Source organism: Toxorhynchites rutilus, chromosome 3 (genome assembly GCF_029784135.1).
Source record: "Toxorhynchites rutilus septentrionalis strain SRP chromosome 3, ASM2978413v1, whole genome shotgun sequence".
NCBI lineage: Eukaryota > Metazoa > Arthropoda > Insecta > Diptera > Culicidae > Toxorhynchites > Toxorhynchites rutilus.
Genome location: NC_073746.1, coordinates 5,394,454 through 5,420,780, shown reverse-complemented (window position 1 = coordinate 5,420,780; position 26,327 = coordinate 5,394,454). Strand labels below are relative to the sequence as shown.

Here is a 26,327-nt window from a genome sequence, read left to right as displayed (position 1 = left end):
GAACATGCGGACGTCAAAGTGTTAAGGTTCTCCGCAATTTGATCAGATGAAACAAAAAACTTCTCAGTCTTCTGAATTGGGAACTCTTCAAATTAGCCATCCCGTATATCTTCTGTTTGGTGGTTGAACTTATGATTAAATATCAACACCCTGGAATGGTGTGAGATAATAATGGAAAAGTTTACAGCAGTACTACAGTAACGGATATAATAAAACAAACAGCTCCCAGCGAACAATCAATCCACACCATTGTCGACAACAACACGTCCTAGAAAGCTCGCATCGACGTCATTACCGTATGCGCAGGGCAGACGTAAATGTTTAAAGTACCCTTTTATTACTGAGTCAAGGGCTCCTGCTGTAATCGCCTGGTGCTGCCGTCGTCCTGCTCCACGCTCGACTCCCGGGCCTGGCACGACCGTATGGTATCAACTATTACTATTGTGGTTCTACCATATACACAATCATCGGCATTCATCCTTGTGTGTCGCGCACTATCTCGCTAGTTGCGACGAGTTCGCTAGAGTGCTATTTTTAGCTCAACCATCATCATCATATCGTTTCTTTTCCGTTGGCTATACTCGCTGAATATGTACCGACCAACCGACAGACCGACCTCCCATTCCCAGTCTTCCTTCCCCCATCGTTGCATAATTCCTGCGGCCAGCCCTACATCCACGTGGATAGCAATGAACTGACGACGCTGGAGCATGAACTCCTCCTCGTGGCCAGAAAAGACAATCGTGCCTCAGGTTCTTGGCTGTGGTCTCACGTTGAAACGCGTTGTAAAAGGACCGGGGAACGCGATGACGATGGCATCATTGATAGTCTGTGTGTGTGAATCAATTACGCTGCCACTGCATACGAGAAAATAGTGGAACAGATTCCGGGAGTAAGAGCAGAAGGTTCTACTCTCCTCACGGTTCAGACAAAAGTTCGTGACGTCTAGCGATGGAAAAGTTCTTTTCCGAGAGGAGTTTTCCTCGGAGAGAGTCGCTCAGTCCTGACTGCCATATGTTTTTGAGGTTAAACCTACAAACGATGAGCGAGCGTGAGAGCAGCGAAGAACCGACCGAGCGGTCGCAGCTCTTTGGACTCGGGCATGAGGAGTTTGTTGTGTTGTTTTATTTCACCCCCATAATCAATTCAGGTTTTTTTTGTTCATTTGGAAAAAAGCTTCGGAGTGTACGAATCGCACACACAACACGACGACGTATACACTCCGTAAACGGTGGTGAAAATGTGAATGAACCAGTGCCACGCATGCGTTGTCCTGTCGCACGTTGGCTTTTACAAGGGACACCGTTTTTACGATGCTGCCGTACAAGAACAGTAATAGTAGTGAACGTATCGTGACACCGGCTCATGTTGCAACCGGGAGCGAACTTTTGCATGGATACGAATAGTTTGGCTGTGACTTTGATGAGGCGAAAGAAACGGTTGGTTGCCTAGCATTGCACCGAGTCATCGTACTTGGAAATTGAGTTTCAGGACGCTCATCCTGGGTTTTCGCCGATACAAGGAATTTTTCTATCCAAAAATCTGAAAAATTATTCATATGATTTCATACGATTCATATGAATGTTAAGACATAGCCATTCGGTTTATCGAAGACACCAACAAGAACATCGCCATGAACTATCGCTCTACATTAAACATTAGATCGTAACATTAACATTAAACTATCGCTCTACATTAAACATTAGTAACAGTAAACATTAGATCATATAAAATGCAAAAATTGGAGGCAATACATCGAAAACACATTTGGGCAATGTATGATGCATATACAGGACGGACTCGATTATATACAGTCTACGACTTCTTTTCACTGTATATAATCGAGTCAAAACAAATATTAGTAATATATTAGTTTTTTATACGGATAATTATATTTTTTTTAAATAAAAGAAGAATTTTATTTTTAATTGATCACCTCAAAGGCAGAAAACACATTTCTCAAGTGAAAAACAAAATTATCCAGAATCTCTCAGGAGGTGATAGACGATCATATTTTAAGAGAAAATACTTCTACGCATATTATCGAATTTCAACAATTACAGAGTTATGAAGCTTTTTTTTTTGGTTCGGGCTCTGTTTGCCTCAAACTAGCTCTAAATTAAAAAGTACGCTACGTAGGACGATTCTTTTGCTGAAAGATGAGATAATTTAGTGCAGGATATAGTTATGAAACATCAAATTAGTGGATTTGAATAACATTTTGAAAGTGAAAAACTTTAAAAATAGTGGTTTTGAAGATGTTATTATTTATTTTATCCCAAAAGTTCATAATAAACTTGATTCATTGATCTCTTCTACTTCAGAAATATTGACGTTAAAAAACACTTCTCAAGTCTGGAAAGACGGACACTCCGCCGAATGTTGGTTGCCCACTAACTACTTTTTCAAGAGCAACCGGAAGCTGGACCGATGGATGGATGAAACTATTAACGGAGGGTCTCCCGTGAACACAGCTGCGTTGAATTCCAACATTCCAAAAACAACACTCATACGGCACCTTGAAAATTCCAATTTTTCATCTAGGACCACTTCCGACAGCTTTCAGTCAGCAACGGGAACAAGAGAATTCAAATGAAAGTGACAGAATCGTTGTAAGTATCGACAACTCCTCGACCTAGGGATGAGATTCTGTGGGAAGTCCATGACAGAAGTCAGAAAAAACGGAGCATTCGTTCAACAAACCAACTCAGACTGCTGGAAAAGCCTAGCTTAGCGGTTTCTGAAACGTAATCCGAATCAGTCATTCCTGATGCCGAAAGCTATTTAAGACATGAAAAAATGAGAAAAGATACAAGGCCCTTCTAGGTAATTTTAGTCAAGCCTTTTTTTTTAAATAAATAATTTGTAAGGCGTATTTGAAGCCCTCAAAAACCTGTTAAGTACACTAACTCGGATTTCAAAATATAACTTTTAAGTTAGTGTCAATTTTTCCTTTCAAATGTCCGTCTTTCCCGTATCATTCTTATTCTTTGAAAGATGCCGCACACATCAATTTAGCAAAATTTCTGCCTCAAGAAAAAAAATTATAATGAACAGAGACTCAACAGAGATTCGTGATGAGATAGCTATATTTTTTGTGAAATTTAAGGAAAAATAAACTTTTACTTAACATATTACGGACCGCTCACGAGTTTTCTCGTGTTTCGCGTTCCGTCTATTACAGATGGATCACGAAATAACCCGTGTTTGCTACACTTGACGGTTAAATCCTTGGTCTGCCAAGAATCTAATAAGGCCTACTGATGGATCGCCTTCGTCTCATCCATACCGAAGGAAACGATCTCATTCGTGGAATCCGAACAAATGAAGCGTACAAGTTTGCCCCAAAACGTGCGGTCGTTAATGTGTTAAGGGGGGACCCCTGTCTGGAAGGTCGAAAAATAATGAATTTTCGTGATTTTTTTTGGATGTTACGAATAAAGCGAATTGTTCGAGTATTTTGGTTTGGTATTGTTTAAGGTATATTTGAAGTTGTATTTTCCATTTTTGGGTGCACGAATAATGATTATCACGATGCTGACAGCTGGATGCGTAGATGCTGTCTGCAAATCGGTACCTTAGTGGTGGTATCGGTTCTGAAGCAACGGGGTGTCGCAGATCGAATTCCAATAAATATCCTGAAACTTTAGAACAATACCTAAGGCGTTACATAGGGGGTTTTAAAAAATCGAAAAATTGCCAAAATGGTGACCATTTTTGTTAAAAATGAGTTATTTTTCATGAATATTTGCTGTTTAGAAAAAATCGAAAAAATGAGTTATCATAAAACGGCTATGTAACGCTAATCCATTTTTACATGCTGATAAAAAATTTCAGCCAAATCAGCCGAGTAGATCCTGAGATATCGATACCACCAGTTGTAAAAACATGATTTCGAGAAAAACGCGCTCAAAAATTCTTACTGCAATACTATATCCCTTGAGGTGACCTCATACTTTTGGCTGTAACTTTCCAACGAAATCAAATATCGAAAAATTCTTTTGGGACAACATTTCTGAAGGCATAAGCTTTCCCAAAATGCAAAAAAAACGATTTTTTCAACTTTCCAGACCGGGGTCCCCCCTTAAGGTTTCCGCCTTTCCCTACGTATGAAATGCTGCGATATTAGCGATATTACGATGCGTGTTATACCGATATACTACCTAATCCGTCAATGATATAGAAAATAGTGTTTTTATATTTACCTACCTGACCCGGCAAACTTCGTCCCACCCAAAATTTATTTTTTGTTATCAATACCTTCAAACATTGACGTTTTCTTACTGAGCACACGTTCATGGGTCCAATCGTAGAACAGTTTATTGTTTGATCTTCTAATCAACCCTTCAAAATTACCTTTTACTATAAAATTCCTAGTACTTCTACCAAAACTCGTAATTGTAATATCAAATTATTATTAATATCAAAATTTATAAGAATCTTTTGTTTACACCGAGTATCGTTATCTATTATTCATGGAAACTGCGTTTGTGAACAAAGTCACTAGACATTAAAGTTTGTTTAGAAAAAGTGTAAACTATAACATATGTTTGGATAAAGTATTTGGTAACATTCCTTGCTGTGGTGGCTGTGAGCAGACAAACGACCGCAAAGACTTAACTTACAAACCAAAATATAACCATCAGCAAATTGACTTTTTTATATTAAACGTTTCAAAATGCTCCCTTACATCGTATCACAAAAATAAAGCAAAATGAATTATTAATAATCTTCATGATTCATATTCATAATTCTCAATGAGTTAATTTCTTCTATGATAGATTGAGCAGTAGAACCAATACGACTGGATTGTGATCGTCTGCAGACGAACATTATTTCACCGAAAAAGCTACTGCTCCCGATGCCTTAGAACAGGGGTTTTCAAATGGTGCTCCGCCGGAAATTTGTGCTCCGCTAAGTTATAGCAAATGCTCCACTTGAAAACCCACCTTGGAATAAAACAATCTTTAATTCGATTTCACAGCGCATACAGTGCTTTATTTTGTTTACTTCGGGTAAAATGCCGTGTAACTGCGGCACGCAACCGAAATATAGTTGTTCCCAGTTAGGTAATGTCAATGCAAGTAGGATTTGTTTTGTTGATGGAAAAATGTAGGTGCTCCATCTTTTTTTTTTTTGCTATAAAAAGTGCTCTGCCATAAAAAAAATCTGAAAACCCCTGCCTTAGAATAAGACTAATAATAAGAATAAGACAATGGAAAGAAATCATAATACAGCAACTTCATGATTTCATGTGTATTTTACCTCAAAATATCACGAAATCGTAAGTATTTTGAACTTGTTTTTTGTTTCTTCCCCATAAACTTCATATTCAATGTAATATTTTTTTTTTATTTTTTGTTTACCGATCTACATATACTTCATTTACCATTACACCCTGTTATGTGTCACACTGATATTCATTAATCATTTTCAGTTAGACAGTTGGACCACCCTTAGGGCATCCATATACTGATACACAGCATTTGATAGCGTCAAACATGTCGCGAGAACTACCAAACTCTCAAGGTGGTGTAAATCAAGGCGCTTAACAGCCATCTAAAACTATACAACATCAAGCCGAATAATGTGAACTATATTAATACTTCATTATATATTTATTACTGTACTAGCTGAACCGGCAAACTTCGTCCCGCCCAAAATTTGTTTTTTGTTATCAGTACATTTATACATTCACGTTTTCTTACTATGAGCAAGTTCATTAGTCCAAACGCAGAACTGTTCATTGGTTGATCTTCTATTCGACCCCTTTGAATTTACCTTTTATTATAAAATTCCTAGTATTTCTAACAAAGCTCATCATTATAATATCAGATTATTTTCAGACACAATTCTCGTTCAAGATTTTTCAACCACTTGCAAATAACATGTTTCTCCGTTACATGGAATAAATGTTTTATACAGAAAATATGATAGAATAAAAACAGCCCTAAATCGGACAATTCCTTCCTCTTATTAACACATCCGACGAAACTATTTTTTTCGTATAGATAGAAGAAGATATAGGAGCGCGTTTCATCACATTAAAATCCATTTCCAGTTTCGAACAAAGATCAATTTCGCTAACGCAAACATCAAATGGACTAACAACATTTGTCACTATGTAATTGTAGAACATATGGGAATTTAGCTTCAATTGTCATGTTTGGTTAGAATATTTCTGGTTGAAATATGTGTAATATTTTTATGGGACCCCCTCTCCATTCCAGAGGAGAGAGGGTTGTCATACCATTATAGAAACAATTCTCATACCCAAAAACTGTGCTTGATTAGTTCTCGAGTTATGCAGAAATTTGAATTTTATTTGTATGGCAGCCCCCCTTAGAGAAGGGGGTGGAGAGTCTAACCACCATAGAAACATTTATTGCACTCTAAAACCTCAATATGCCTAATTTGGTTGCATTTTCTTGAATAATTCCCGAGTAATGAAGAAATTTGTGTTTAATTTGTATGGCAGACCCCACCCCCCTTTTGAGAGGGGGGTGGAGAGTCTAACCACCACAGAAACATTTAGTGCACTCTAAAATATGCCTAATTTGGTTTCATTTGCTTGATTAATTACCGAGTAATGTAGAAGTAATGTAATGTAGTTTCCAAGTCCATAAGAATCAGACAGACAGAAATCCATTTATATATATATATATATATATATATATATATATATATATATATATATATATATATATATATATATATATATAGATTCATTACATTCATTACGTTTTACGCTGCAAGTGTTTCGTTTATTGCATTTGCGTTGATGACACTGCCATTTGCCATTATGATTTGCGTCATTTGGAAAACGAAATTAATAATGCATTTTCAGTATGAAATTAACACACTTCTGAAATAAAACAATAATGAATGAAAATTTATTTTTCTGTATATTCTATGTAATAGAGTAAAACGTTTTCTCGCAAATTATGTAATAGAGTAAAACGTTTTCTCGCAAATTATGAAACAATATTAAACTATTATGAAACAATATTAAAAATTATGAAACAATATTAATTCTTTTCTCAGTCAGCGAGTGGGCGCATCTTGTTCCATAGATCTGCCTTGAATTCACCGAGTAGTTTGAGAGGTTTGGTAATGACAGCTAAATTTGCAGCATATCTTGACTCGCGGATCATATCCTCTTGGCCGGGGCGTGAGTTGAACTTCTTGCCAGAAGTTTATTTTCTTTTTTTGTTCGTTACAAATTGTTTGACGGTTATGAGTACATAAAGCTACTATTTGCAGTTTTGAAAGAGTCAAACTAACAGATTTCTGAACAATGAAAAGAATTACACTAAAAAAACAACCGTCCGTGCCCTTAGGCTCAGACCCTTCTACTTTTTTCGGGACAATAAACAAAATGGACATGGTCAGTTTTTTAAATCTGACATGACCATTTCCGCTGCCACCCTATTATAGATAGATAGATACAAAATGCTACTGACAATATATAAGTGTTGTTAGGTTTCCTAACTTCATAAACTAACACGGTAAGCAATCATTTCAATTCCTTCAATGAAATTCGTTCATTCATTTGCTGAAAGTATGCGAAACACTCTACGAGATAAACAAGACAAACAATCGCCACACGGAGATTCCCCCACGAACGATTTTTAGAGCATGCATTGCTGTATTAGCACCGAGGTATTTGCAATGCTATTTTACGCTCACATATCCACAACTAGCGCTAGCTCTTCACAGCCAATTGACCGACCAAGATGAGAAGCTATTTTCAAATCCGTCACCGCAAAATCAGCTGTTTCGAAGCGACACGCGCGAGTGCAATGCTCGCTCTCTGTAGCAGCTTCTTCTGAGGGTTAACAATTTTTCAAGCGTTCCGAATAGTTTTCTTTTCATGACAGAACGGTCCATTCGTAGCATAAATTCGGTTTTCACATGGCATAAATAATTCGAACATGCACTCTCCCAACGCTCATTGAAATATCCTTGGGGTGCCCTTTACCATTAATGTTTATGTCAGTGCGAATAATATCCATATGCTACAGAAACAATAATCTTTTATAACGTCATATACACACACACATACCGGGCCCCCGGCTCCGGCCACTAGTGTCCCCGAGTAGAGGAGAGTACCGCAGCATTGCACAGAAACAGGCTGTCATCTGGCTCGTTAATTTCGGCAGTCATTTGCAGACGAGGAGCGGCAACTTTTTGCAAATGTCTCTGGCTGAGGGCCTGCAAACCCACTCCTGGCGCATCAGGCAAAGTACCGATGCGGGATGGCTGGCTGGTTGGCTGGTGTCCCGGAGAAGATCGATATTCACACAGTGTAACTTGCACCCGACGGAGTAAATTAAAGTTTAAGTGCTCATATACATAAACACAAAACCGGAGAAGAGTAGGGGGGACGACAATATGTATATGATTTTTTTCGTCTCCCATCATGAGGAATTCATTCTGCTGTGGAGCTCAACTCTGGAGGTTATTTTCATAGCCATAAGGACCGAATGTGTCATAACAAAAGCGGATAAAGCGGGACCGGGACCGATGGAAAGTTCCTTTTACGAACACAAATCTTAATTACGGCGGAGAGTTATGAGAATATCTTAAATGATAAATTTCCCATGCAGGCAAATGAAGATAAGACGCTCCACTACGGTACACGCTTATCTGGCAAATGACAATGAAGGGTTCGTCTGTTATCCCTTGATGTAGCCCACGAAGGTGGCCTCTGTGTCTTGCGGGTGGACTGGTGGAGAGAGCGTTGCCCTGGTATCTAAATTATGTGACAGTCGACACCAGAAAACGGTCGCATTTGAGAGAAGTGGCCAATTTTATTTCGCTTAAAGATGCGCGCCACTTAAGACGAATTTCATGCCAACTCGTCTTAGGGGCCATCTCAGATAGCAGTGCAACGTTGTGGGTGTAAAGTCATTGGTCATTTAAGCAAATTTGTATACTTGAAATATTCGAAAAAGAATTAGACTGTTTTTGAAAAGGGTCATTTTTTTTCTTGATATTTTACAAAAAAAATTCCAACTTCAAAACTATAATAGCTACAAAACGTTGTTCAAACAATGAAATTCAGGAACTTTCGATGAAATTTTCATAAAAAGATACCATTTTTTAAAATTACACTGAAAAAATAAATTATTTTGAAAAATGTTTTTTTTTAATTCTAAAAAAAACCAAAAGTAATAGCGTATACGAGACTTGTTGGTAGTTTTATGGACGATTCATAATACGTTTATTTATAAGTTGTACAAAAAGTCACAACTTTTTAAGAAATTGAGTCATAATTATTTTTCTAATTGAACTTCAAAAGCATTCAAAATTGCTTGGGCAATCTAGTGATAAGAATACGATTTTGGAAAATTGAGTTTCTATTCTAAAATATTGTTTTTCGGTGCACATTTGTTTTTTGAAAAAACAACGTGCAATTTAAATAATTTCCAATAATTCTTGATCTGACTAACATTTTGCATGTGTTATGGGTTTTGAGTAAGAACTTTTTTGAAATTTTAAGTTTTTTCCATGAAAAATCTTGACTTGAAAAATATAAATCCTACAAACATGGACCAACATGGTCAAATAAAGAACTGTAGAAAATCATTTAAAAAAAAAAAAACAAAAAATACGCTGAGTTGAATTTCATTTTTCCCAAAAACCACTGCCACAAGGAAAGAGTAATCCTGACAACAACTGTTTCATATTGTTTACTACTAAAAGGTTTTTGAAAAAAAGAATTCCAATTTCTAAAATTTTTTTTTGTGTAATATAAAAAGAAATTTGGTATTGTTTGTATAAATTTAAACAATTTCCTACATTTGAACAAAATTTTGTAGGTATTGACGAAGTTCATTCCAACTCGACTGGCCGTTGGCAGCACCATCACAGATATCAGTGAAACGTTGTGGGTGTAAACATGGGCCTTTTGCAACTTTTCATACTTGAAATACTCTAAAAATAGTTAGACTACACTCTGAAAAGGGCCTAACAAATTTTCTTGATCTTTTACAGAAAAACTTTGACTGGTTAAAATAATGTGGCCAGAGAATAAAATGTAGGAAATTGTTTGAATTGTTATAAAAAAAATCCAAAAACTGTTTAGAAAAAAAATTACTGATTTTTTTTATTTATTAATAAAATGATCAATTATTTCATACATTTCATTATTTAACTAACTTTATATAGATCCTATAGTTTTTAAATTAAGATTTGTAAAAAAAAAAAGTTGATAAAATTCCAAATTTCGAAATTGGACCTACAAAATTTTAGCCAAAAAATCAAATGTAGGAAGTTATGTATGTTTTCATTAAAAATATCAGAAAAATTTTTGAAAAAAAAATCAAGATTAAGATTTTTCTCGAAGGCGTATTTTTTTGAAATTCTTAAAAAAATTATTTGAATAGTGATTACAATTTCCAACAAGTCGTTCATATATCGAAAGCTAGTCACTTTTACAGGGAAAAGGAGAACAACTTTTTCATGTTCTTCGTTGGAAAATAAGTATTAATGTTTAACTTGTAACATTTTTATGTGTAAATTGTCGCGATAGGCATGTTCCACAAACTTTTTTTATATTTCGAAACATGTTAAGAACATGTCAAACACGAAAATTTACACGAGTGAAATATTATTTTTTCATGAGTCTCCATACAAAACTGCCTTATATTCCAGAAACTTGTTGAATAGCACCAACGTTTCCAGTGGAACTTTGGCCTTCTAAACGTAGGTATTACTTGCGTCATTCTTATTAGTAGAACTTAGTTGAGATTTCTATGCCGGATAAAACGTCTTGAATGTATTCTGGAATGGCAAGTTCTAGAATACGCGTGACCACAGTGCAAGTCGGGAGAAATTTCTTTGACGAAAAATCCCCAGGCCAGAACGGGAATCGAACCCAAACCTCCGGCATGATAATTTGGGATTTAGCATCTCACTCGACCACTGGAGCACATATTCCAGGAACTATGAAGGATAGAAAGTTGACGTCTTCGACAAAAGTTCATATTTTAATAAGATCTAAAACATTGTCGAATACACTATATCGCTATGTTGACATTGAACAAAATTAGGAATAGTTGTAAAATTAGGAAAAAAAAATGAACAGCTGTTTTTAGAAAAAAAGTCCCTGTAAAAGTGCCCATCTTCCGATGTATGGATGACTTGTTGGAATATGTAAGATCTATTTGTATAATTTGTTTAAGAATTTTAAAAAAATACGTTTTTGAGAAAAATGAATTTCAATTTTTTAAATACTGTTTTTTCTGTGTAATGTAAAAAGAAATAAATTTTGGTTTTCTGTAAATTCAAACAATTACCTACATGTCATACTTTAACGAAATTTTCTAGGTATGATACACCCAAAATTGATTTTTATCTCATGTTTTGTCATCTCGCCAAGCCATACTGAAAAGCATTTGTATAATATACTAGCTAACCCGGCAAACTTCGTCCCACCCAAAATTTGTTTTTTGTTATCGATATCTTCAAACATTCACGTTTTCTTACTATGAGCAAGTTCATGTGTCCAATCGCAAAATTGTTCATTGATTGATCTTCTAATCGACCCCGTTGAATTTATCTTTTATTATAAAATTCCTAGTATTTCTAATAAATCATTATGATATCAGATTATTTTCAGACACTCCCGCAAATGCAAATTTCTATACCAAGATAAACATTGGGGCTTCGAGCCTGTTGGCTTACAAACACAAATAAATAAAGACACAATTCTCGTTCAAGATTTTTCAACCACTTGGAAATAACATGTTTCTCCGTTAAAAGACAGACCTCTCCCCTCTTCTACCCTTAGAGAAGGGGAAGGAGTGTCTATTCGCCATAGAAACGTTTCGTGCCCCCTAAAATCTTCACATGTCTAATTTGGTTCGATTTGCTTGATTAGTTTTCGAGTTATGCAGAAATTTGTTTTTCATTTGTACGACAGCCCCCCCTTAGAGAGGGGGGTGGAGAGTCTAACCATCATAGAAACATTTATTGCACCCTTAAACCACCACATGTCAAATTTGGTTTCATTTTTTTTATTAATTCTCGTGTAATGCAGAAATTTGTGTTTCATTTGTATATCAGCCCCCCCTAAGAGAGGGGGGAGGAGTATCTAACCACCATAAAAGCATTTATTGCACCCTAAAACCTCCGTATGCCAAATTTCGTTTCACTTGCTTGATTAATTTCCGAGTAATGTAGAAATTTGTGTTTCATATGTATGGCAGCCCCTCCTTAGAGAGGAGGATGGAGAGTCTAACAACCATAGAATCATTTATTACACCCTAAAACCTCCATATGCCAAGTTTCGTTCCATTTGCTTGATTAATTCCCGAGTAATGTAGAATTTTGTGTTTAATTTGTATGACAGCCCCCCCTTAGAGAGGGGGTAGGTGTCTCATACTATCACGAAAACCTTCCCCGGCCCCAAAATCCCCAACATACCAATTTTCATGTTGATCGGTTCAGTAGTTTCCGAGTCCATAAGAATCAGACAGACAGACAGACAGACAGAAATCCATTTTTATATATATAGATATGGTACAGCAAGCTCAATACGAGCGAGCGAAACAAAAGACAAATAAGCTTTACGCATACTTTGCCACATACACGGCCCAGATCGAGATAGATATTGCTCTCGTTCATGCTCTCCTTTTGACGTTGGATTACGTCTTTCGGGAACATATTGGGGTACAAATTGAAAATCGAAAATCGAGCACATCGTGAAAATTGTCCAATTTCAAACGCTTATTGCTCAGTCATTTAATGATGGATCGATGAAATTTTTACGTCAATCGATTTCGGTACTCCATAACAATTTTTTATATTGAAGAAAATAATATATGTCATGTAACTAACTATCGAACAATTGAAAAATCTCAACCCTTATCCTAACGGAAATACCCATTTCTGATTGGTCGAAATTGACTACACATGCGGCGGGTCCCTAACAGAGACATCAGAACCAAGCTGCCTGGGTGAAATCGACATTGCAAATACATGAAAGTAGGGGGAGCTTTTGTTCCTACCAAAATGTGTTCCCTAACAGAGACATCAAAACCAAGCTGCCTGGGGAAAATCGGCATTGCAAATACATGAAAGTAGGAGGAGTTTTTGTTCCTTTTTAAATGTATTCCCTAACAGAGACATCAAAACCAAGGTGCCCAGGGGAAATCGGCTTTGCAAATATATGCAAGTTGGGGGCATTTTTATATTGCAAGTAAGGTGAGTGATACGAATAATTCTAGCAAATCAAATTTAAATTTGGATTTTAATGTTGGTTGCTTCGTTAAATTTCATATCAATGGCCGATCGTGTATTGTGAAAAATTTAGCACAAGTGTAAGTGTAAAATTGTATATGGTAGCAGTTGTGTTAAAAATGATTTGATGTATGAGCGATTTATTTCATATTTCATAAATAAAAACCAAGGTGTGTTCTCGCTCGAGAACGGGTCGTTTGGTTTAAGCTGTCTGTTTTGTTGTGTTTATTTTCACCCAAGGAAAGTTTATACGGCGAGAAAAATTTGAAAAGTGAAAAAATATTAGAAAAAGTGATTTTTCATATGCTCTACATATAGTATTAGGTGCTGTTAGTCCAATTAAATTTCGCATTTCGCAAAATTTATAATTGTGTTCGGTATTGGTAACTATTTTATATTCCATTAGTGAGTTTTTTCATATTTCATCCATACATAACTTAGGAGGCATCTCGTCTAGGACCACAGAGGGCGGTTTTCATCATTTCTCATTCCACTTCGGTATCTTTTATCTGATACGCATCATCCAACGACTGTTTACCATCTTTCTGTCATCACTACTCGGTAAACACTGGTGGAGTGAACTAACAATATCCAACAATCAAAAAAAATTGCCCTCAAATCATTATCAAAGAGTTTAACGATGTAATTCTTCAAACATATCCAAAATCAACATATAGCCTAACGGAATCCTACGTCAACTATGCGGTCGTGTCTCGGACACAACCCTCCTGTACCTTTTTACTCTTAGAAAACACTTTCCAACTTCATTTTATAATCAGGTGCAATATTATCACGCATAGTGCACCCGTGGCCGAGTGGTTAGCGTCTCACATTATCATGCCGGGTGTTCGGGTTCGATTCCCGTTCTGGCCGGGAGATTTTTCGTCAAAGAAATTTCCTTCGACTTGCACTGTGGTCATGCGTATTCAAGAGCTTGCCCCTCGGAATACATTCAAGGCGTGTTATTTGGCTTAAGAAATCTCGACCAAGTATTAATAAATGACGCTAGTTAATGCATACGTTGAGACGGCAAAAGTTCCACAAGGGAACGTTAACGCCATTCAAGAAGAAGATTATCACGCATTCACTCAACAGCATCATTAGCTATGTGGAGAGCATGGTCGTGTAAAACAGCCTTGCATTCCAGCCGAGCTTGGTTCGATCCCCGTTGACGTCGTTTGGACTTTTTTTTGTGTGCAATCCCAAAAAAAGATGAAAAAAGAATAAAGAAAGAGATGTCTGCTTCTATACATGCAAATATTTTTAAAGCGTTTGGGGATAGATGATTTTACTTACCCATTTGACGCTTCAAGGCACGAAATGGCATGGTTCTGCAAAATGAAATGCTTTCTGACAACGCTAGTTTGGGTGTAGTATTTAAGTTATGAATCTTTGTGAAAAAAAAACATTGTCCCTATTCAAAAAGTAGTCAAATACCTTATTGAATATTTCAAGTATGCACAACTGCTAAAATGTCCAATGTCTTTATACCCACAACGTTTCACTGTAATCTGAGATGTTGCTGCCAATGGCAAGTCTAGCTTGCATGAAATTCGACTTATTGGCAATTATTGGCAAAATCATACGAATGTTGAGAGGTATTTTCTGAATACCTCTAGAGTATTCGTTCTCTTTTGCATCAACTTTTTTATCAAAACCGGAAGATTATTTCATCCACAGCTTATCATTAACGAATCCATTTGGTTCGTGAAGAAATTAATAATTGTACTAACACCGAACAAAATAACTGATTTAAATCCAATCCTCATCGCAAACAACCAGTCCTAAATTCGTATGGGATGAGTTTTTTCATTGTTCAAAATCTGTAATTATTTTCTCTTTTGATACATCAAATGGAAGCCCTAAAAAAACCATTTCCCTTATGAACTTGTATCCTTTAAACGTGTTAGAAGAGATAACGTAATAGAATCCGGAACCACATTCTGTTCAAAAATGTACACAAAAATACCATTAAAGCCATTACTACCCTTTTCTTCTGTTTATTCAATTATGCAGAAAAAGACAAAAAGTAATCATGTTTCATTTTTAAACACAAGTCTAAATAGTTAAGATCTACATAAATATATGCCTAAGTCAAATAATGCTATGACTACAGAAATGTATTTGAGGAAAGTCGGGAAAGCGAGTGGTTAGTGCAATCGCAAGAAACCCATTTTAACTCTTTGTGGTCGTTTGTCTGCTCTCAGCCACCACAGCAAGAAACCATGCCAATCTTATATTTTACTCAACCAAGTATCAGTTAATGCTTTTCCTAAACGAAGCTTGATGTCTAGTGAACCTGTTCACGAATCAATACGGTGCTGCTAGGAGTAATAGATAACGGTATTCAGTATCAAACAAAGTAGTCACCCACACAAGACAACGCACAGTACGTTGAATGCATAGGAATGTGGGACAAGAATCATAACAGCAGAATTTAGCCATCGTAACACTTTGGTGTGATGGAAAAGATTTTTCATAAGTATCAGAACTTTTGTTGGCATAAATCTTTCATGTTATTTGAATAATCGCATGAGAGTCTCAAGCGACAAAATCTTTGATCATCTTAAGTGAAAAGTTCTGATCATTCCGGATACGCAGAAATCATAATTTCAGTAACTTCTGGTTTAACTATGTTGAAGTAGTTACTACAAACATATACTTCACAAAAATAAATTTAAAAAATGTTTATTTTTCGTAATCTTGCATGTATTACTGCTTTTTCAAGGAAAAATAATTCCGACCAGTACGATACCCATATTCAAATTCAATACGACCGCAAAGGGTTAATCGTCAAACTGTCAACTTTTTTGTACTATATTCTATGTTCATGTGTTGGGCAAAAAAAATACAGGATAAATTCCCTGTCCAATGGTATATAACACAACATATGTCGTTATAACGATTTTGAGTAATATGCATTTGAAAACTCTTAATGAATTGTTACAGTTTTCGTAGAGTGACCCCCCTATAAAGAAATCAAAGACATAGTGCTATGTCAAAAGAAGCTTCATCGTTTCGATGCAGCTCGAAAACACAATCTAATCTGACGCTATCCAATAGTGGTAAACTCTAGAAACACCACCAACGTAAACCTGTTTAACTATTCCAGATTTGCTACCGTGATTATTACTAATTTCAAATTCAATTAGCATGGAACATATTATTCACATCTAATACAATTCAATTCCGCAACGGTCGGTCGTTATCATCATTGCAGTCACCTCTCTAAGTTATGGTTGAGCTCCAAACGACAAGAAATAGCAATGAAATAGACGTTAAGTAAAACAAAATTGAACCAAACAAATGCCAACCAGAGAAGAGGAAAGAGCGTACACAATTCGCTAAAATGCTGACTGGTGTCAATTTCAATTGAAAAGTATTGCCGAACCGAGTTGGGTTTGAGCAGAGGAAGAACAACAGCACTCCAACAAACTCCAAGAGGAAATAGTGAATATCAAGCGAAGAGAATGGCGCACCCATAGAAATGAGCTGCTCCCCCATTCCGCTAAAGTGGTCAAAAGAAGGGCACTGTATACGAACGAAACTTAAAATTTTCTCCCCCAGGGCCGATAGTAACATACAACTAAATTACTGAAACTCACAGCCAACAGTGTGACACTGTTGCAATTTGACAGTTTAAATTAATCAATTGAGCCTTCGCCCCATCGTGAGCCGCAGACCGGCGGAATCTGGATGCAGCGCAGGGTGCACTTTCACATCGTTTCCTCCCAACCGAAGCGGAACGAACAACCGAGCGAGCAAGTAAATAACAAGTTTCTAGAGGACTCATAAAGGTCAGCCGCGGGCTCGAACGCGATGCCAAAACTGGCCCGAGTTTGGGCCATGCTATTTTTTTTAATCTTATTTTCACCTCTTCGAAAGCTTCGAAACCAGAAGCATCACTATGACTAATGACATGACTAATAATGGATCGCACAAATGAGGCACAAAAGTCGAAAACAAACTTACTTAGCTCCATGTCGTGTTCCTGGATCAAATCATCCTCCTGATCCAAATCTCCGTCGGACTCCGTGCCCGAATCGTGACCGTCAATCTGCAAATTAGCAACAACAGAAAAAAACATGGAATGTTAATACACTAGATTCAAATCACAGAGAGGAATGTGTATGAAAAGGCTCCTCCACAACGACATGGTTTCTTGGGGTGTTCGACTTAAAAATGGTTGGCGGCTTCTTCTTCACCCCCCAAAGCATATGAAACGTGCACTCAATGCGTTCCAATCCAAAACAAGCGTCGACAAACACACAGCAGCAATAATCCAAAATAGACCATTTCCTGCTGAGCTATATTATGGCCAAATGGTAGTTAACGGAGAGAAATCGTGCAACCTGCTACGACGCGTGGTATCAATTTAACACGTTCGACGCCCAAAGCGGCTTTTCTAAGTTTCTTGCGGAACCCAACTTGCGAATAAATTATTAAATGAAGATCAAACTTAGTTTGTAGACAACTTTTACATGATCTCGCAATATTTTATTTAATTTGAAGATGAATTGACAACAATAACATATGATAAAGTCGTGTTTTGCAAAAAGCTGTCATACCAACGCACTATAAATAAAAAAAAGTACAGTATAAACGTTATAATAATATGGTTATAATTTTATTATTTTTCTAGATATCCTATAGTTACACTTAGGTGCCTATTCTATCAAATTCCTTTTGAGAATCCTATTCAATTTGAACGAGGAAAGTGTCACCCATATCTGGGTGACAGGGCGTCGAAAGTGTTAATCCGATGTTGCCAGTACCAAGCCCAAATTTTCGGATGGAGAGGAAAAAAAACCTTGTTTTTGTTGTTCACTCGAAGATGCTTCCCGTAGATGGAGCCACGGGGAAATGGCAAACAGTGTGTTTTTGGATACAGATGTTGATGTGGATACAGCGATGAAAATGTAATGCGCACATTTATTGGTTAGCCATTTACATATTCTACTATCTCATGCACAGCTAAAAATAGAACTGTTCTTTTTTCAACCCACGGAATGATATCTTGCGTAATAAACAGTACAGTATTTATTATATTGTGCAAAAACTGCTTTTCTTACGTGAAAAATATAGTGATAGGTAGTTAGTGATTTCTATTGAAAGGATTTACAATTTAGCTAAACGTAAACAGGAACGATCGTTTTCTGAAATTTATAACACCACATCCTCGTCCGGATGATATTTTTTCATGAAGAAGGCAATTTTGGCACTTTGTACTGTAAATCTCCCCGTTAACCGCAAGTCCGGAACGGAAGAACAGCGCCTTTGGCATCCCCTTTCCGCTGATGGGAAGCCACAGAAGCATCTAAGCTTTTAAGCATTTCCGTATGATGCTGCTCATCTCTGCTAGGTACTTTTTCAATTTCTGGCCCGTTGCTCAGACCTCCCGGCCCAAAGCCCGGGATGAAGTAGCCACCTTTCCCTCCGTTTTCTGTTATCGGCGGACTCAAAGTACTTGACGATGTACAATTTCTTCACAATAGGATGGAGCTCTCATTACGCACAAATTTTGGAGAGCAGTTGCTTTACTGTTTTCGCCATAACTTCCGCAGTTCAACTAATAGTGCAGTCAGATTTTGATTGAAAACTCACGGGTCACTATGATTGACGATGCACAAGCGGTCTCGTCACCAGGTATTAAGGTGAACGCAAGAAAAATTGGTAAAATTTGACCATTTTTTGATGCAAGCGTTGCACTAAGAATCTATCCACACCCACGGATTCAGTAGCGAATAGTTCCAGAGTTGTAAGAATTGAATGCAAGCATTTCGTTTATGTAAATACATCGCCGATAGCAGTCCAGACTTTGTTGGATTGTGTTTCAGATTCCTTTCCATAATGGCAAGGTTTCGTCAGTACAGTTGACGATTTAAGATTCTATATCTACGGCTGGCGAATTGAAATGACTCTGAGTTGCGTTGCAGCGTTCATTCCTACGCAGAGCTCAGTGTTTGACCAAGGTAACTTCTTCGGAGGACGTGGAGTTGAATTGAACAACCCGCATTGGAGAATTTCTGTGAATTTCGGCATCGTCTAGGTTTACACAATATGTCCCTTCTGACCAATCCACTAGCGATAGTATTGATATTTTGTGCTTGAATGACAAATTTTTGATCATCGAACTCCAACAAAAGCTTATAGTTTCCGATGGTAGGTGTCAATTGGATCGTCAACTTCGACAATTCGTACTAGATTCATCAGGACACTCAGTAGACTAACCAGTAGAATAGACTAAGCTGTCGCATCACGAGTCAATATTCAACTCTCCAAATTCTGTTTGATAATTGCCCTATATTTCTCAATCGAACGGAATTGAGGGTGAATTCGTCTTCTCTTGCTTGTACATTTTGGAATCCATAACGAAAATCTGGTATTTTATTCGCAGATGCAAATATCTTACCAGATCATTAGCTTACTTGCGAATTTATCGTCAAAAACAAATTTCATTCGCTAGGGACATCACCTAGATCAGTGATTTTTTTCCGGGAAACTGCCCGTAATCTTCACGTACGTACACATTTTTATCTATTATTCAGTAGCACAGTAGGCGTAAGAGTATTCCTATTCTATCGATACGCAACACATGTCGCCTTCTTCGGCGTTAGAATATTCCTATTGTTTGAATGTTCACAGTTGGGTTATATACACAGAGGCACTGTTGATATGAGGTTTCCATTGTTGAGTTATTAATATTTCCAATTACCGAAACAGCAGACCATAATGTGAGCGGTAAGGGAATGGGATTACCGTCACATGATAGTTGTTGCGTGGATGTAGTAACTAGAATAACACACAAAGATAGTCAGTTGAAGACCCTGAGTTATAAGCTCATGATTGTTCGCTTAGTAGCGGACACGCAACAAAATTGACTATGAAGACACTCCTAGTCAAGCCAAATGTTTTATATAATATCGTCGTTATAGAAATGCATTTAGAACTACTTTTTGAAATGAAGTTTGATATACTTTGTTGCAAAACCAATGTCCTCCTATAAATAACCCGATTGAAACTGATTGCAATGACTGAATATTTTACAGTTTATCAGCATACATAACTATCAACTGCTACTTATAGTCGAGAAGCATATCAGTCCTAATATATTTTCATCCAACAAAACAAACCTTATTTAGAACAAAATTGATCAATGAAAAGCTCACACACAATGAGTATGCCCCCTGTGTTACCATATTTAGATTTTCGCTACCCATAAACTTCATTGGATGCTATCTACATTACGCTTCTGAGTTGACAGTTACTCAACCAGATTTTACGACGTTCGCTCCCAGTCTCACTATCCGTCAGAAAGCACGAACGTAACGACTGCTATAAAGTATAGCCTTCAGTTCATGCAAGTAAAAGGAGCGGACCAAGAATGGACCAAACCCATCACAATGATATAGCAGAACCGGTATTACGGCCTGAAACTGAGAAAAAAGAAAACCGGCCAGCAAGCCTCCAAGAAAACTTACGCCATAATATGGCAAACGAGTTCAACTGGAATTGTAACATTACTTCAGCCCCACCGTATGAACCATACGACCATACGAGCGCACTTCGAGCCTGTTTCATCGTAAAAGGAATGACATATCGATCCAATTTCGAATCTTCGCAATGAATTGTGATTTTTGTTATTCTTCCCGCTTGCCATCCCCGCCAATGTTCGCATCCGCAATAGTGGTGTTTTCATGTCTTCTTTATTATCAGCAACAAACCAAACCAATCGACAATAAACGCGAAACGTTTATTCCTCCACATCACGGCAAGCAGTTCGAAAACGTCGAAGAGCAACAGCGAACAAAAATGGCACACACCCATTCGGGGCGAACCAAGACACGATCACGCTCGCTACAACTTGATCTGGTCCTGATAGCGTGTCTGCGGAGTAGTCTCGTGATGGAATCACCCAGCAGAGCAATTAAAACTTCTGCTGCTTCTCGTGGCTAAAGGGCGTGATGAACCGAAGGCACTTTAACGGAATGTCACATTGAACCACGCCAACGACCGCTCTCGTCGTCGTCGATTCTTCTGCAGCGTGAAACGCGACAAAAAAAACATAAGAAAACACAACATGAACTATGTACGAGTAACTTGAGAACGATCCAACAATAAAAACACAAATGAAGTGTAGGAAGAACACGACACACGCCGCAAAAAAATGGCGTGAATGAATGATGATAATTAAACAGAAGCGAATGTAGCGATTAAACAACAGAATGAAGATAAACATGTGTGTTTTCGGACGAATACGCGGATCGCGCGGAGCATATATCCGAGGCAATGGATCTGAAAAGCGTGAGGAAGGGCTAGCCACGAATGGGAGAGTACTGTTAAAACACGAAACAATTACACAACCAAGGCACAGTACCTAGCGTGATCATGACATCGAGAAATGAACCTATCGTCGTTCTAGCGGAACCTGCGCTGCAGTTGGGGGGCTTATCGGATAGGTAACATTTAGTTCGTTACCTCCAAAAGGTCATTGAGCGAACAACATCGAAAACAGGAGCGTCAATTCGGTGGAGAAAAAACAAGATGTGAGAAGTTCATCGGAATCGGGTTAAGGAGAGAGAAGGAGGTGCAGTCCAAAAAACTAACAGTTGGTGCAAATTTAGTTATACACATTATAACAATCTGTAGCAATCTATAGAATATAGAACCAGCGAATTGTATGAAATGATTGACCAGCTCAAAGAATAGTCTCTTGACTATATTGCCTAAGTCATGGATAGCCAAGAAAATAAGAACAACATTGAATACAACTTTATACAACAAATCGGATTCTCATTCTTTGTACAACTCCGGCCCAATAACTGTAAACTTTTAACTAGATCGGAAACTAATAAGGTACACTATGATCAGAAAATACCGGGATTTTCTTTTATTCAAACGTACCGTGCCGTATATATTTCTATTTTATTATTTTATAACTCTCAGTCCCAGAAAGAACAATATTTATAGGCAATTACCATTGAAGAAACACAAAATACCATTTATTTATTCCAGTTTCCGTAGATAAAATAGAAGTTAGGTAATTTTCAAACTGTAATGGCAGTAAAAAAATTGTAGACATTATGAAACAACAGAAATCTGTAATAAAATGTGACTCTTTAGCATTGATTTTGAGCTTGAGCTTGGGTATACTATACATTTCGTAGTTGCCCTCCGTGATTGACTTGAACCAACGAACCCCTTCTCTAAAGTGGGGCTACCATGCAAATGTAAATAATTCTGCATTACTCGAGAATTAATCAAGCAAATGAAACCAAATTGGGCATATAAAAGTTCTAGGATGCAATAAATGTTTTTATGGTGGATAGACACTACACCCCCCCGCTCTAAGGTGGGAGTGGTCTGCCATACAAATGAAACACAATTTTTTGCATTGCTCGAGAATTACTCAAGCAAATGAAACCAAATTAGGCATATGAAAGTTTTAGGATTCAATAAAATTCAATTGCTTTACAAATGAAACACAAATTTCTGCATAACTCAAAAACTAATCAAGCAAATGGAGCCAAATGTGGCATGTGAAGATTTTAGGGGACAAGAAAAGTTTCTATGGTGAATAGACACTCCACCCCCTCTTGAAGGTAGGAGGGGGAGGGAAGGGGGTTGTCTTCATTCTATCATATTTTCTGTATCAAACGTTCATTCCATGTAACGGAGAAACATGTTATTTGCAAGTGGTTGAAAAATCTTGAACGAAAATTGTGTCTGAAAATAATCTGATATTATAATGATGAGTTTGAACGTATTGATATCAAAAATCAAATTTTGGCGGGACGAAGTTTGCCGGGTCAGCTAGTCAATAAATAAAATAAAAACTCAAATTTTGAGTAAATTGAGTTTTAAGTGTTATTCTCGAAAGGAAACCAAAAATAAAAAAAATTACAGTGAATACTTTCTCCTTATAGCCCCAATAATAAAGGGTGTGTCACATCAAATTGCATCACGGAAAAAACGCTGTAGAAATTCGCCCAGTAGATCCTTTTGAAAATTTTAGACAGTAAAATAAAAACTATTAAACAACTTTTGGCATTTTCTTTTTATTCATACTTCAAGCCCAAGCCCGTATGCTCGCACCTTCCTCTTTACCCCGTCCATAAGGTTCTGTACAACGTCAGGTTGTAGTTTTTTTTTAACAGAAATCCATTTTCTCTTGAAGTCCGCCTCCGTTTTGACAACTTTTGGGTTCTTCCGGAGGGCCTGCTTCATAATCGCCCAATATTTCTCTATTGGGCGAAGCTCCGGCGCGTTGGGCGGGTTCATTTCCTTTGGCACGAAGGTGACCCCGTTGGCTTCGTACCACTCCAACACGTCCTTTGAATAGTGGTACGAAGCGAGATCCGGCCAGAAGATGGTCGGGCCCTCGTGCTGCTTCAATAGTGGTAGTAAGCGCTTCTGTAGGCACTCCTTAAGGTAAACCTGCCCGTTTACCGTGCCGGTTATCACGAAGGGGGCGCTCCGCTTACCGCAAGAGCAGATCGCTTGCCACACCATGTACTTTTTGGCAAACTTGGATAGTTTCTGCTTGCGAATCTCCTCCGGAACGCTGAATTTGTCCTCTGCGGAGAAGAACAACAGGCCGCTTTGACGTAGGTTTCGTCGTCCATTACCAGGCAATGCGGCTTCGTCAGCATTTTGGTGTACAGCTTCCGGGCTCGCATGGTGGGAAGACCCCACCATGTTTTGCCTTTCGTCGCGGTTAGGAGCCTTCTGAACCTTGTATGTACGCAGGCCCTCCTGCTGCTTAGTCCGCTGGACGAATGAACTTGACAAATTCATCTTATTGGCGACATCCCGGACCGAACATCTCGGATCACGTCTAAACTGCTTAACTACGCGCTTGTGATCTTTTTCACTGACGGAGCATCCATTTTTGCCGTTCTTCACCTTCCGGTCGATGGTTAGGTTCTCGAAGTATCGTTTTAGTATTCTGCTGACCGTGGATTGGACGATTCCCAGCATCTTACCGATGTCCCGATGTGACAACTCCGGATTCTCGAAATGAGTGCACAGGATTAATTCACGACGCTCTTTTTCGTTCGACGACATTTTTCCAAATTTACGAAAAATTGACAATGAAGCATGGCCAACGTGATCTATACACTCTTATCTGATTATAAGCGAAAGCTGACGATATAATTCCTAAAAATTAAATTTCTACAGCGTTTTTTCCGTGATGCAATTTGATGTGACACACCCTTTAATAACATTGCAGAAGACACCAAATCAATCGGACTAACCGTTTCTGAGTTATAATTTTGGACAATTGTCAAGGATTTTTTGTTTAGGCCCTTCTTAACTCTTTTTCTGTCACCACCCAGATTGTTTCTAAGCAGAGTTCCAAAGTTGAGATGAGAGTAGAGATCCTGACTGATGTTGTAGTAGAGATGAGATGTGATCGAACATAGTCAAAGTAGATTTGAATTATACTGATCGATGGTTTATTTGAAAATGACCACTGTTCTGACTTTTTTTTTTACTAATTTTTTTGTTATTTCTAAATCTTGTTTGCATTTTAATATAATAATACATTTCGAGTGATCAACCTAGGGTTCTCCATCTTTGTGTTGCAATTTTCTAGAGTTCCTTCATGCGATTGTTTTAGGTATCCGTGGAGGACGATGAAAGGTATGTGACTATATGTATTCATGTTATAACTGAACTAACTACTCTTTGTTTTCAGACTTTGTGTAAAAAGTGTCTTCTGATTGCAGTGTTTTTTGGTTTATTGTCAGGTAAAACAGTACGAAATAAAATTTGTTGAATGATATGATGCTTTTTTTGACGTAGGACTACGTCTTTCATTTCTATACCGGGATGTAAAATCAAAGTTTCGAAAACGAAAGCGTTACGCCGGAGACCGAGATTTTGAGCGTTAATAGCTCATAAACAACTGAACGAAATGGTATGATAAACACTTCATTCGAAAGATAAAATGTCTACGCGTTATATATTTGTTACTTTTTGATTCAAAAACTTGTTTCAATAGCGTTAAAATTGCTTTCAAAACAGGCTATTGAAATCACCAATCAGTATATAAGCGAGCGCCGCTCGTAAACCCACTCAGTTATGATTGAACAGCGATTGGAGCATGTTGTCGCTGTTGTTGTGAAGCTAATTTCGTTTATCATGAAAGCGCTGATGAACGGTGTCACCAAGAGCCTGTTTGTGCACCTAAGGCCAGAAGGGAATCTATCAGGAGGAGAGTGATGCCACGGTTCCGCTTGAAACATCGAAGCAGCCGCCACACACACACATACACGCACGGAATTCTCGTTGCTATCATCGTTGCTGAAAAATAATCTGGCAGTTCCCCTGGGAATTGAAAAAATACATTCATGCGAAAGAGTTTATTTTAATGTATTCTATCCATATATGACTGCAACCAAATACAGAAGGTTAAGAGTTAACACGTTGACTGCCATGTCAGTTACCGGTGACTGTCAGTATAACATACGATAATAAAGGTAAATAATATAAGCATAGAAGCTCATAAATATTTCCTTTCGAAAAGAAACTACTACGATAAGAAACGATGGTCCTAATACTTTTAAAAATGTCCATCCAATCGCTACAAAACCGTGGCACTCAACGTGTTAAACTAACAGATTTCTGAACAATGAAGAGAATTACATTTAAAATAACGAAGTGTTCTGAACAATCACAGTCCTACGTCAAACTTCCGTCCGTGCCCCTAGGCTCAGACCTTTTCTACCTTTTTTACAATTATTGATTGTATTTGTTTTTGATAGTGTATGTACATGGTCCCGAACCAAGGGCGTAATATTTTTTTTTAATATTTTTTTCTTGAAAGCTGAGGTTTTTAACATAACATCAGAGATTTTTTTTCGTTTTTGTGTTATGATTTTTCAAAGCTGAGATGTTTTCGTTGTGGTGGCTTAATGGCGCTCCCGTGCTCCAGTGGTCGAGTGGGTAGCGTCACACCTAACATGCCGGGGGTTCGGGTTCGATTCCCGTTCTGATCGGGGGAATTTTTCGTCAAAGAAATTCTCCGACTTGCACTGCGATCACGCGTATTCTAGAGCTTGCCACTCGGAGTG

At 37.6% G+C, this 26,327-nt stretch overlaps 1 protein-coding gene across 10 annotated transcripts in view; it reads right to left on the bottom strand.

Moving 5' to 3' along the window:
* Positions 1-26,327, bottom strand: part of LOC129775287 (lateral signaling target protein 2 homolog) — a 111,335-nt gene that overhangs the window by 55,743 nt on the left and 29,265 nt on the right. For all 10 annotated transcript variants that reach the window (XR_008742913.1, XM_055779837.1, XM_055779839.1 and 7 more), the window contains one exon: positions 17,221-17,305. Coding sequence is in view for 9 of the 10 variants with exons in the window: in XM_055779837.1 (XP_055635812.1) it covers positions 17,221-17,305 (85 nt within the window). In the remaining variant the exon portion in view is untranslated. The remainder of the gene's footprint in view (positions 1-17,220; positions 17,306-26,327) is intronic.